This window comes from Mastomys coucha, unplaced genomic scaffold, assembly GCF_008632895.1.
Source record: "Mastomys coucha isolate ucsf_1 unplaced genomic scaffold, UCSF_Mcou_1 pScaffold7, whole genome shotgun sequence".
In the NCBI taxonomy this organism is placed as follows: Eukaryota; Metazoa; Chordata; class Mammalia; order Rodentia; family Muridae; genus Mastomys; species Mastomys coucha.
Genome location: NW_022196913.1, coordinates 103,933,271 through 103,947,144, shown reverse-complemented (window position 1 = coordinate 103,947,144; position 13,874 = coordinate 103,933,271). Strand labels below are relative to the sequence as shown.

Genomic DNA, 13,874 nt, shown 5'->3' with positions numbered 1-13,874 from the left:
TTACACCATAGTTACATTTACACGTGTACCTCCTCAGTGAATGAACCTTGAAGGAGAACAACTACCTGTCGTCCCACAGAGTGCCTTATTTCTCAGTGTGTCAAATGACATCTTCACAGAGTAAGCTTTTCATCAGTGTCGAAACAGTGAACGGATAAACACAATCAATGATGCTCCAGTTCTATAGCAGTAGGCTGATTTGTTTTAGTGCAGAATATCTTTTGGCCATGCTGTAGAGGAAAGCTTATTTTATAAGGGACAGGGCCACTTGTTAAGGAGATGAACTCAGCCTATAGCAACTTACCTTTCCTTGCTTGCTTCTGAGGACAGAGTCAGTCTCCACTTTTCACCCCCAGTTTCAATCCTGGCTCCCAATAGTCCTCTTTCACTAAGGACAGATCCTCTGGCAAAGACAAACTACCTACACATTGGCATTTCTGCTGAAACAGGAGAAAATAAAGGAGGATTTGGGGTCTATAGAGTACTATTTTAAAAAGGCAGGTTTTTTTTCTGACTCAGCTACCTCCCAAATGATTGAGACGGAAATGTATAGATTTATTCAACAATCTTTAAGCACAGTAACTGAACAGATGTTTCTAATGTTCTATGCTATCTAGCTAACCACATGCCCTGAGTTATGGGCATTTGGTCTCTTCTTGGTTCACTCTGCTGTAGCTGTCTGTTCTCTTGGAGAACTCCTTTGGTGACCTCCTTATCAGACCTCATGGCAACTGTCTTCTTCCTTTACCCTACGGCCCTTCTCCTGGCCCCTCACCTGCCTCCTGGTAAACTCTTTCTACCTGGCTCATCTCCCTGGGACCCAGGCTGGGATAGGAAACCTAGCCTTCCTGTGTCCTCTTCCCAGTCAATGGCTGTTTTAGTGTTCTTTCAGTAAGGACAGATCTCCAGTAGGGGATTTATTAGGGTTTTATTGCTATGAAGAGACACCATGACCAAAGCAACTCTTATAAAGGAGAGCATTCTATTGATGCTGGCTCATGGTTTCAGACTTTCAGTCGACTATCATCATGGCAAGAAGCATGGCAATGTCTGAGCAGACATGGTACTGGAAGACCTGAGAGTTCTATATCTTAATGCAAAGGCAGCCAGGAGGAGACTGTCTTCCATACACAGCCAGAAGAAAGGTCTGATTCCACATTCAGTGGAACCTCACCCCAGGAGACATCAAAACCCACCCCCACAGTGACTTAGCCCCACCAATAAGTCCAGATCTACTTCAATAAGGCCACACCACCTCAAAGTACAACTTTCCAGTGGTCAAGTATATTCAAGCCACCACACTGGCTGTTCAGCTTTTTTATTAACCAATCAGAGATAATTGGGGAGCATACTTTTCACCACATTAATACAGGAGATTCTTCAATATTCATGACAATGCCCATGTCCAGAGTATAACTAGATCTCATGACACTGAATACACAATGCATAAGACCCTTCTCCAGTAGGATCACCTCCTGCAACTACACAGTGAGTTCCCTATATTCAATACCTGCCAAAGGACACATGGTAAACAAAATCCAATGCAGGCTGAGTGAGGATCAGGCCTTTTCCACCCAGAAGAAGCAACCCTGTAGGCTAGTGCATACCTCTCATCTTAGGTCCACACTCCTCAGCCTCGCATCATCTCAGTCTTCCTAAAGGAGAGCATTAGTCAATTTAACATTTGTGCCTCTTTTTCCTATCCCTTGAGGAATAAACAAGGTCATTAGATAAATTCATATTTAAAAAAATTCCACCAGTCTTGCTAAAGGTCAGTCTTTCAAGTAGTTTCTTTTAGAAAACCCAGCTCCTCTTGATGTTCCTACATGTGGCCATAGGGCAGATAGCATGAGCCTCATTACTCTTGCAGAGACAAGGACCTGAGTCATGGAGCAGTTGAGGATGGCAAAGACACATGCAGAATCTGACAAACCCCTGAGTGTCATTAGTTACTGATGCTTGAGACAGTGACTGAGAGAGAGTCAGCCTGGTATTTTTAGATCTGACAACTTTACTTTCTGTTCACAGAGGCTTATCGCACAGCATTTGTGTGATATTTAACCCCATTCTTCACATAAGAGAAAATATCCTTTGGTGACATTTAGTACTGTTCACAGTAATATCCTAATATCTGCATTTTATATAGCTACTGCCTAATTGTCTTTTCGTGACTCAACAGTTCTATTTGCTCAAAGTGGCAAGTAAGTTAAAACTGCCATTGGCTGTTTCCTTTGAGGAGCAACTACCAGGGGAACAGCAAGGACTTCAAGGCTCACAACTCAAAGCCTTCTAAGATCATACTCTGCACGATGGACCACACAATGGGTATCTGCTCTGAAAACCTTCCCCTGGACAAAGACAAGTACTCCTTCAGAGAAAGACTTGACAGAAAACAAACAGATGTTTCCAGAGCTTCCTGTTGGGACCATGGGCACATACAGTAGTGCCCCGACCTTGGGTAAGATGCTTTCTTGGTTTTTCTTTACTCTGCTAGGTCTCTCTTCTGTTTCCTCTAGTCTCACATAATTAAATAAAATACCTCCGTATAACTATTCCCAGCACCTTAAATGATTCCACAACTTAGTGTAGCAGGGTTCACAAGGGTCAGTCAATGATGGAAATTGTACTGATGATAATACTTCTATAATTCATACTAATAGATTTCTATACTGAAATACACTGTCTTAAGAATCCCAAAAATAATACCAAGAGTTCTCTGATACCCTTAACCCCTCCTCCTCCACTGACAATATCTTGTATGATGATAGTAATTCCTGGAATAAGACATTTTTATTTCAACAGTGTAGGTAGATGTCATTCTCTGGAAATTCACAGGTAACAGTGAGGTCAACATTTTAAAGCACAGTTTGGTTAATTTGAACCTGGTTGTATATTAATACCAAAAATGTGTTAGCAACTCCACCCAAACATGAAATGGTGCCACCAGTGTCTGAGCAAGATTTTCCTACTCAATCCTACCACATTGTGTACAATAACAACAGTATTGTCACCACCCAAAACATACAATGACCTGAGAAATATACAAAACTGAGTTATCTCTTTCAGTAACAGTCAGTATTATCTATGTCAAGGATGCATCAGAATCCGTAGAACTCATTCATTCACTCACTCATCAAAAGACATCCTTGCTTCTAGCCAGGAGAATATTTTGAAGATGGCTCTTTAAATTTCCCCATGATCTCTCCAGCTCACAGATAGAAAGGAGATACCAGAAAACAAACTACAGCCATGATCAAACTTACATTGAGCTCTTCCATGCACAAGCCCAAAGAGGACATCCTACTTAGCACAGCAGGGCACAAAGCCTTCCCCCAAGGAGGAAAGGATGGACAGGAGAGAAGCAGGCTACGAAAAGGCTGTGTCTCAACAGTGGAGTGGAATAGAATTCAACTCTACCAACTACAACTTTTAGATTTTCTACGAAAAGATAATACCATAACTTACATTGTGAAAACTTCACAAAATTGTAAAATACTCCCATATAATGTAAAAATAGATGTTTGCAGGAGGCAAGAAAAGTCATAAAACACCTAGCCATGGTCCTTAAAGAAAACACTGCTTCATATAAGGAAAATCTCAGAACTTTAGTGAGAGTAATGGCATCAATACATGAAGGGAGAACTGGTATTCTGGGTAAGCAAATGTTCTCTCACTTAACTCACAGCTGTGAAATCATCCATCATGATTAGTTCTATAAACTTTGAGAGAAAAGATTATTAACTTTCTTCCATGGGAACAAATGTGAAACTATCATCTTTAAAGGACGATTAGGGAATATTTAGCTTAACTATGGAAAGCTTGGTGACTTATTGCCACCACCACCACCATCACCACCACTCCCACCCCCACTACCACCACCACCACCATCATCATCATCATCATCAATTATCTCCAGTTTAATTTCAAGGCTAAAAGAGGCAGTGAATGTGTTTCAGTAGCCACCGCCTACTTGGTGTATTAGCTACTTTCTTTGTTGCTGTGACCAAATACAAGAAGCAATGTAAGAGAACTACTGTTTAAGTACATTCACATTCAAAACCACACACATCATGTACATGGCCCTGGGTTTCATCTCCAACACTGAAAACAAGAACAAACAAATTGTGTAATTAAAATAAGTTAAATAACTTGTTTCACAGTGTGAAGAAAACAAAGCCTCTCCAATGCCTGTAATTGTCCTCATCTGAAACAACCATCCCAGCCTATTGTATGATTAAAAATACATTTCATACATTTGAGACAGTTCCTCAACTCCCAACAACATACACTAACTTTCTGGGGGTCCAAGTGGCTTAGAGAGGATTTGGGGGTTTTATTTTCAAAGATTAATTTATTTTTATCTTTTGTGTATGCATGAGTGACTGTGTCCTGCATGAATGTATGTGCATCACATGCATGAAGCCATCATAAACCAGAAGAGGACACCAAATTCACTAGAGGTGGAGATATAGGTGATTGAGAGCCACTGTATGGGTTCTGGGAACAGATCCTGGGTCTTCTGCAAAACCAGCAAGTTCTCTTAGCCACCAGGCCATCTCTCCAGATGTTTCTTTTGTCTTGTTGCAAAAGAAAACAACATTCAGTCTAATCAGCCTATTCCACTCCACAGTAAAATGTAAGAATTATCTGTTATACATAAACATTTCACTTGCCCTTTGAGAGCATTTGATATGTCTGCAGTTATACACATGCACAAGTAGATCAAGTACAGCAATACCAATGGTTGTCACTTTCGACACGCTACAGGGAATATGACCAGAACACCATGGGTGACAAGTAGATATACACAGGCACCTACAGTATCCATGCCTATGCCACTGACTGTGAATGATAGCACACCTGGAGGACAAGCCTGGGCAAGCCTTTCCTCGACATCAGCCTCCACTGAAGATGCCCAGCAGCTCAGGAGCACAGGAAGCCTTTTTCATCCTACTATGATACCAACCACATCCAGGCGACTAGCAGAGCCCAGCACAGCCTCAGGTGAGAGACAACATTCACCTTCTTTGCAATCACCCTTAAAAATGTCTGTTTTGAAAGCCTCTTTTAAAAATTTTATTTTATTTTACTTACTCAATTTACATCCCTCTCACTGCCCACTCCCAGTCTCATCTGATCAGGTGAGGGTCCCCTGTGTATGCCCCCCACCCTGGCACTTCAAGTCTCTTCAAAGCTAGGTGCTTCCTCTCCTACTAAGTCCAGACAAGGCAGACTAACTAGTAGAACGTATCCCATATACAGGCAACAGCTTTATGGATAGCCACCACTCCAGTTGTTCAGTACCCACATGAAGGTCAAGCTGCACATCTGTTATATATATGCAAGCAGGCCTAGGTCCAGCTTATGTATGTTCTTTGGTTGGTGGTCCAGACTCTGAGAACCATAAGAGTCCAGGTGAGTTGACTCTGTTGGTTTTCCTGGGGAGTTCCTGCCCCCTTCGAGGCCTGCAATCTTTCCTCTATTCTTCTGAAAGAATCCCCAAGCTACATCCACTTTGACTGTGGATATATGTATCTGTCTGAGTCAATTGCTGGGTAGAGCCTCTCAGAGGACAATCATGCTAGACTTCTGTGTGAAAGCATAGTAGAGCATCATTAATAGTGTTAGGAATTGGTGCTTGCCCACGGGATGGGTCTCAAGTTGGACCAGTTACTGGTTAGCCATTCTCTCAGTCTCTCCTGCATCCCCTGTAAGCATTACTTGTAGGCAGGATAAATTTTGGACTGCAAATTTTGTGGGTGGTTGATGGCTCTATGACTCCACTGGGGTTCCTTGAGTGCCTTTTTAATGTTTTGAAATCTAATACACATGCTGAAAAGTGGGGAAAAGTAGTGATTTCAGAAATTACTATAATACAAACTCATTCTCCTTTTTTTTCTTTATTCCACTCCTTTATTCTTATTTATAAATAAAAAAAAAAATATTGCTTCTTCACAGGACTCTCCAGCTGCCCCTCTGTACTTTTCCATATTTATTGTAAAGCATTTCATGATGTCATTGCCATATATGCAGGTAACATGCTTCATCCATATTCACTCTTCTACCCCTCTTCATTTGACTTCCTCTCCACATTTTCCTTATACTAGAGTAGAGGAAAATTAAGCAAACTCACTTCACTTTGGTCAATGGAACTACAGTCACCTTGAAACTCAGTTCTGTCTCAGATTCAGACACAGCTGGACTGTGATCTTGCCTTAACTCCACACACTGTTCAGAGAAAATTTTCTTCTTCCTCTGAGTTTCCATTTCCTTATAATTAAGAGTTTTCAGGGTAAGGAGTTTGGTTTAGGATGAAAGCATTTTAACAGCAATCGTTTCCTGCAACTCTTGTAAACTGGCTAAGCTATCCACAGTAGGCACCATCAAGGGCCCTTGGTCCCTTACAAACTTCAGTATTCTGTGATCACAGAGCCATTCTGTCAAACTAAATGATAGTCATAGACAAGTTGGATGTGGTTCAAGTGTCAAGATTTACATGAAATTCCATCAAGGAAGCAACCATTACTAGTACCTTCTTTAGTGGAGGTGCTAGCCTAGTCAATACCTGAAGAGAAATCACAAGATGATGATCCTTCCTGAGAAAATGAGGTTTCCACTGGAGTTGGGATTCTGATAGTTATGGTCTGAATGTGAATGAGCATTCATCTGTAGCATTCATCTCTGTAACTTACATGGAGAACCATGGAATGACAGCCATGTCAAACAGGACACCACAAAACTTGGTCCCAAGAGAAGAGCAATCACAAATAGTGGGCTACATTATAGCAGTGTTGGCTGAAACATGGGCTCCCCAGCATTTCCCCAACTTTCCACTTCATTCCCTGGAGTCCATCCACAGAACAGTACTAATTGCTCATTCCTCTTTGCACAAGCTTTTTGCTCTGCCTTCTAGGCCTATTCTCACTAGCCACAGTTTCCTTATTGCAGTCAACAATGGCACCTGCTGAACTGGGTGTCTATCTATTGGGTCAGGTTGTACCTTACTCATCTCATTCATCCTCAGAATGGAATGTTCTCTCTCTGTCTCTCTCTATCTCTCTGTCTCTGGCTTTCTCTGTCTATCTCTCTCCCTCCCTCCCTCTATCTCTCTCTGTCTCTCTCTAAGATGGCTGTTTTGCTGACTTGCTAGAGACCAGACTCATGTCAGCAGGGATCAGGGCCTGAAGTGGTCCTAAAACCAAAATTTTACAGGCATGAAAGACAGATGTTGAGCTGAACATCTACACTATTATTAAAATGATTTACAAGTGATTATCATGAATGTGGTTAGAGTCCATATGTACACCATGAATCAGATCAATGACAAGTTGTCTCAGAGGGCATACTCAAATACTCCCCTGTTCAGTACCATTGCTGTCCCATACAGTGTCACCATGTCTTACTCATATTGGCAAGTTCTCAATGGCCCCATCATACTTTACCAATTATTGGTGGCACTCATTCATTCCCTATGTACTCCAGGAAGAAGTCGATTGTGGCTATATTTGTTACTCCTGAACCTTCAACATCCATCTTAGTGTCTGGCCTAGTCAGTCAAACTGGTAAGAATGTGGAGCTTCTTCTTCAGATTGTGCTCCCCTTTAAGAGATTCATGGTTATCGTTCTCCTCACTTCTCAGGAACACTCATGCCTGGAACACAGACTACAAATCCAACCAAAGCACCAGCTCCTATAGTCCTGCAGACAGGTGAGGCTGCTTGGCCAGACCAAGAAACTGCATACTTCAGAGGGAAGTGTAGCCTGGGAGAAAAGGAACAGTGAACAGTGGTACAAAAGCACATACAAGCATACTGTTACTGTACGTTATTACAGGGAAAGAGTCAGAAGAAGTGGTTTCGTGCCATTGCTGTTCTGCAAAATTGTAGCTAAACCACTTCTTTCTGTTTGGCTATCATTTCCCCATGGATTGTTAAGAACCCTCACCTTGAAGGTAGTAGAATTCTCTGACTGTTTGTGTATAATAGCCCAAGGCCATCTCATTTCAGTTTGGGAGAATGTTCTTTTTAATATTTACAGATGGTATCCATGCAGAGTGGCCATTCAGCCCTGAGAAAGAGCCAGCCCCGGTCCCAGCAGCCCATCAAGTTTCAAGTGAGTAGGAACACCCAGCCATTGCTTAAGCTTGTGTTTTATTAATGTAGTTGCACAGTCTAATAAGGTTTGTTTTATCAACGTAAACTCAGACTGCTAGGATGCAAATCTAGCTCAACTACTTTTGTGAAGGGTGGCCTCCAGGATTGATGCCTTCAATTTAAAGCAAGAACCACCGCAATTACTGGGAGCACTAAAAACATCAGTTCTCTTTATTCCCTACTACATGGTTTTGTGTTAAGGTAATGTGTGCTGAATTGACTTGGGATTTTAAAGCTCTGTGTTATTTAATTTGATCAACATTTGTTGAGTGAACATCTTTGAAAAAAATGAGCTGATCACTTTGCAAGCAGAAGCTGCTCTCATGATGAGCTTGTTGGCTGCTGGTTGGCTGATCAGAGCGAGAAGGCATAAATTGCAAAATCTAAGCCCCAACTTCTGCGGGGAACTCCCTGTAACTGTGTTTTAAACGATGCCCTGCTGGTCATACCCCTGAGGACTCCATTCTCATGGGTTTGAGAAGCAGCAACTTCCTAGATGCCGATTACACAATTCCCAGTACTTGAATTTCTAATTCTCAGCTTTTGGCTGTCACACGCTTTTCTTTTCTGGGCTGTTAGCTCCCTACAAAAGGGAGACAAAGTAAGTCCTCAAAGATGGACAGGTTCACAGGCCCCACCTTCTCCTGAATATCTTTCTATACAAACTTCCTGAATGTTACAGCACTGGTCAGTCATATGTCAACAGGGCATTATTAAGTTGCTGGAGCCTGCACAGATTCCTGTTTCATAAATCCTCAGACCTACTTCAATCCTCACAGCCTCCAATGAATGATGAATGGGCCTTTCAGACACAAAGACCCGACTGTGCTACCAAGAAATTGTGTCTCTTGTGCTAGGAGATCTAAAGAGAAACACTGGTCATGCCAACAATATTGTCAGGTTGAGTTCTAAGACACATATTAACTATATCTACATCCATATTTATATTTATAGATGTATCTACAAAGCTGTCTCTGTCCGTCTTTCCACCGGTTTATCATGTATCATCTGTCCATAAATTCCTAGTCATTTCTTCTGATACTTCTTTAATACATGTCTGATAGATTGCTACCTGCCTATCTTTCTCCATCCTTCTGTCTATCATCTGTCTCCTGAAGCATTCACTTCACAAAAGAGGCTCTGACATCTTCAAGCAAATTATTTTGCTCATTCAAAAATCATTTAAAAATATTCCATGAAGATTTTTTAATCATTCAATTATCCCTTCAATGAACCTATATTGAGCTCCTACTATGTACAAGGCCTAGAGTTAGGGTCATCTCAATTTCTCTGTCCGATAATTCTGGAAGGTAGACAATGCTAGCTTCTTCCAAGGGATTCTGATGGATCCTATAGACAAGAGGCTGAGTTTGGAGGGCATATATGCCTAACTTCCATATCTGTGATCATTTGATATTTTTGTATTACCTCAGCTAAGATGTAGCATGCATACACACATACACACACACACGTGCATGCATGTGCACACACACATGCACACACACATGCACATGCACACACAAACACAATACAAATGACTATTAAAAGAAAAGCATTATGCGGTTCTTGAGTAAAGAAACAGTCAGCCCTTTATACAGCTAGTGAGGAAGAGAATCCTTTCAGCTGAAGAAGTCATGCAGGGACCCAAGTGAGCAGGTGCTTTCTGACATAATATTTCTAAGCATGACTCCTACAGAGCCTTGGCATAAGCAAACTCACAGAAGCAAGAAGATTGGCATTCTTGGGGACTGAACAGGGCTTCTGTAGCTAGAATTCTTGTGGTGAAGGTAAGATTCATAGGAACTGAGTCCAGTGAGAGTAAAATTAAGAGCAAGTTGCTGTCATGACAAGGAATCTGGCTCATGTTCTGAGGCATGGGAAAGCCATATGTCCTGATATGTGCTGTGCAATGATACCCCTGATCTCAGAACGGAAATTACAGAGATGCTAGGATGAAAGGCACAGTGAGAGGACTCATAGATGATGATGTGGCTGAAAATAAAGCATAATGACATAGGCAGTGAGATTCGGGTCACATTTAGGAATCAGAATCAACATGACGTGTTGGTGCTCAAGTGAACTGTAGGAGTGACCTGAATTAGATCATGTAAGTTCCTGAGGTCACTCCCTGAAGGCCAGAAGTACAGATGAGGTGCAGAATGGAAGTGCTGTGTGCAAATCTATCCTTAAGGATGCTTATTATATAGTAGGGATGTAGTTCTTATCGAACCCTCCATTTGCTAAATGTTGTTCATAAATTATTATTCAAAAACTCACAGAGTGGGATTAGGTTTGGTTATTGGTATCTTGCTAAGCATGGAGACCTCAGTTCCATCCATAGTACTACAGGAAAAGTCTTGTAAAATTTAGAATGTAAGTCTGTCAGTATATTAAAGATGCTATTCAACTCAGTAATTAATGAGGAAATCAGAAAGGTCTTAAAACTGTATCAATAGGGAATCAGATTTACAAGCCAATATAGGGAAGTAATTTCAAAGGAGCTTGCCCATTTATAACTTATAGTAATAGTTCTTCTATCTGAAATGGAGCAAAACCAACAGTAGACTTGTCAGATACTCATTGTTTTGAATAGGAGTTACCTGTAGTGTGTTCAGGGAGCAGCTGTAAGTTAGTATCAGTTAACTTGTACCACTAAAGAGCTGTAACAAAAAAATGCTCCATAGAAAATCAGTTCTATTTACAGATAGAGTTATATTCCTATATTCTTACAACTCAGAGGGTGGAGGCAGAAAGATCTGGAGCTCTAAATTATCTCAGCTATAAAACAAGTTTTAAGTCAGCCTGAACTTCATGAGACTCTGTCTCAAAACAATCAAATCAAATCAAGTGAAATCAAATCAAAAGCTTCACTCTATAAAAACCAGATAGTCTCATGGTGTCTGCTAGGCAACAGTCAAAATGACATTAAAGAGAAGCCACTATTCCTGTCTGCTCATTTCTGGATGTTGTGTCATTTTGTTTAATGATGATTGGTGGTCCATCCTAAGTAATTGTAACATTCTAATATCACAGGGCTAGTCCTAGATGGCAAGTCCTGTGAGAGGAGGACTCTGTTCCTTCTTCTTTGTTGTTGTATTACTAGTCTGTTGGTGCCTGGCACATGGCAGACTCTGAACATTTTTCAATAAGTACAACAACAATACTAGTTATTATTTATGTTTGTTCCAGGCAAGAATAGTGTCATATGCTCTGTATAGAAGGAATTCCCGAGTCCTCTCAGTTGCTCTGAATGCTGAGTCTGAGTCTCACTTCATTCTTCCTGTAAGGCTGCCTGGGTGCAGCTGCTGGAAATTAATTCAGTTTTAGAAGTTTTGTTAGGGTGATATTTTTAAGAATCTATTTTATCCTTTGCTTAATATTTGTATTATTTTCCTAAATGTCACATACTAAACAATAATGAAAATCTGGTTACAAGATACAAAAATCAACCTAGTCCTAAAGGAGAACTCACAACCTGTTGCCACAGATTGCTAGACTTGGATTGCTAGATTCATTTTCAAATCTGCGATTATCTTCTGCATTAGTTTCTTATTGCTGTGACAAACTGCCTGACAAAAGTGACTTAAGGATAGAAAGGTTTATTTGGGCTCATAGTTCAAGGGTCCAGTCCATCCTGGCAGGAGGAGCTTAGAGCCAGTTCTCAAATTGTATCTACTACTGGGAAACAAAGGAAGATGTATCTTGGCACTCGAATACTTCCTGTTTTGTTTTTTTTTTATTCACTCCAGTACTCCACCTCATGGGATGGTGTCACCCACCCTTAAAGTGAGTCGTCCCAACTCAATTAATCAAGTCCAAGTGATTTTAGATCCTTTCAAGTTGACAGTCAACCTGACTAACCATCACACCTTGTTGATACTTTACACGTGTATGTGTGTGTGCACACACACACCACAACATACCCTCTGTATTTAAAGCATTATCCATCTCCCCACACCCCCACCAGCTATCCCTTTGCATGATAGTAAGCTATCTTCTGTACCAATGATGCCCTGCCCCCAGTGTGTTTCTCTTCTACAATTTGGATGCATGCTCCTCAGAGAACCCATGCCTGGTCTCTTCCTGAACCCTATTACTATCATTCTCTAACAGTCTTTTGACATTCCCACAGTAGTTTCTCAGAGCAATAATGAAACCATACTCTCTATTGTCTGTTTCCCATATACCTATAATAAGGGCTAGACTGTGCTAACCTATCAGAGGCTATACCCAAGAGAAGATGTTTGCTGAACTCTTACTGATTTCACATGTCTGAGATTGCATGTTCCAGAGTGTCCTTGGCCACTCCCCCAAGAAGAGGCCATTACAGAAGCTCCTCTGCCCCTGGCCATGAAGAAGCTCACCCCATGTCTGATGGAACTCTGCCGCTTCTTCCAGAAATGCCTGTGTGCAACCCAAAAGCGGGATTTCAGTTCAGAAGCCATGAGGTAACCTGCGAAAGGGACTCCCTTTGCACACTCAGTTGTTATAGTCTTCTTATTGTGTGTGTCTCTCTGAAAGTTATCAGGTAGCCAGGCATTAAATAATTCCCAGGCAGGTGGCAGGTGGCATAAGGGAGTTTACAGTATGCTCCCACTAGACTTTTACATCTTTGAGCTTCACATTAGGGCTTTATTCATCTCTACATTCTTAAAGCAAAATGCAGGATCTGGTAAATATAGTTGAGCTGAACTACACTTAGCTGATTTTTGTCTGAGATGAATTCAGATGAGTTAGGTTGGGTTGAGATGAGCTGACTGAGTTAAACTGGATTACCCTAATGGAGCTATGTTAAGATTTGGAGATTTCAGATTAAATGAGTTGTGTAAAGAAGAAATGTGCTTAGATATTCTAGGTTGGATTAAGAGATAGTTGAGGAGTTGAGTTGAGTTTAGGTAGGGTGAGTTGAGCTTAGATTACACAGAGATGAATCATATTATGTGTGGTAGAATTAACCTACTACCAAGGACTTTGCATATGAGTGTCCTATACCTGATGAAATTTTCTAGGAAAAATACAATCAAAATATTTACCTATCTAAATTACAGACCTTTAATTCACAGCAGTTGTTGCCTGCCAGAGAAAATCAGGAGGCCGATCACACTTCATTAGATGATCTAGGCAATGATGTGTTACTGTCTTCCAGTACTGATAGAAGATGCTTCTGGGTTTTATTCTTGGTTGCTAAACCCAGAATCAAACAGTAGAAATGCATGCCTTTCCCAAGTAAGCTGAGGACCAATTTCTCAAATCTCAGTGTTATCTTAAAAGCATACTAACATGTCTTTCATTTTTTAAAATCTCCATTAGCCATCAAATCTAAGCATCAATCCCAGGTTTTTACTCTTCCCCCTAATCTATTTTTAGATTTGATCTAGGTTGCCTCAATCGGCTTGGGAGTATTACTTATATAAAGAGGGTAATAAATAAGTTGACAAACCCAGGACAGACAAAGAAGGGGTATTTCTTCACAGTGAAGAAAAGGAAAAATTTCAAAACAATACTTTCTGCATTATCTAGAGTCAGCCCACTTCCATAATTTCTTCTCTCACTAACTGAATGTGCGTTGAATCTCTACTATCTGCCAGTCAGGTATTATATTAAGCCAAATGTCATAACGATGAATTACAAATAGATCTAGAAACTGGGACATAGTTGGCAGGATATAATAGTTGTAAAGCTCAAGTTAAAATAAAAATAAAAGTGATAGGACTAAGTCAC

At 40.8% G+C, this 13,874-nt stretch overlaps 1 protein-coding gene across 1 annotated transcript in view; it reads left to right on the top strand.

Annotated features, from left to right (window-relative positions):
- The window catches only part of Hhla1 (HERV-H LTR-associating 1), a 31,808-nt gene extending 18,543 nt beyond the window's left edge, over positions 1 to 13,265 (top strand). The window contains exons 11-16 of the mRNA XM_031358419.1: positions 2,240 to 2,458; positions 4,768 to 5,004; positions 7,640 to 7,708; positions 8,038 to 8,112; positions 12,445 to 12,601; positions 13,217 to 13,265. Of these exons, the coding sequence (XP_031214279.1) occupies positions 2,240 to 2,458; positions 4,768 to 5,004; positions 7,640 to 7,708; positions 8,038 to 8,112; positions 12,445 to 12,601; positions 13,217 to 13,265 (806 nt within the window). The remainder of the gene's footprint in view (positions 1 to 2,239; positions 2,459 to 4,767; positions 5,005 to 7,639; positions 7,709 to 8,037; positions 8,113 to 12,444; positions 12,602 to 13,216) is intronic.
- The last annotated feature ends 609 nt before the right edge of the window (positions 13,266 to 13,874 follow it).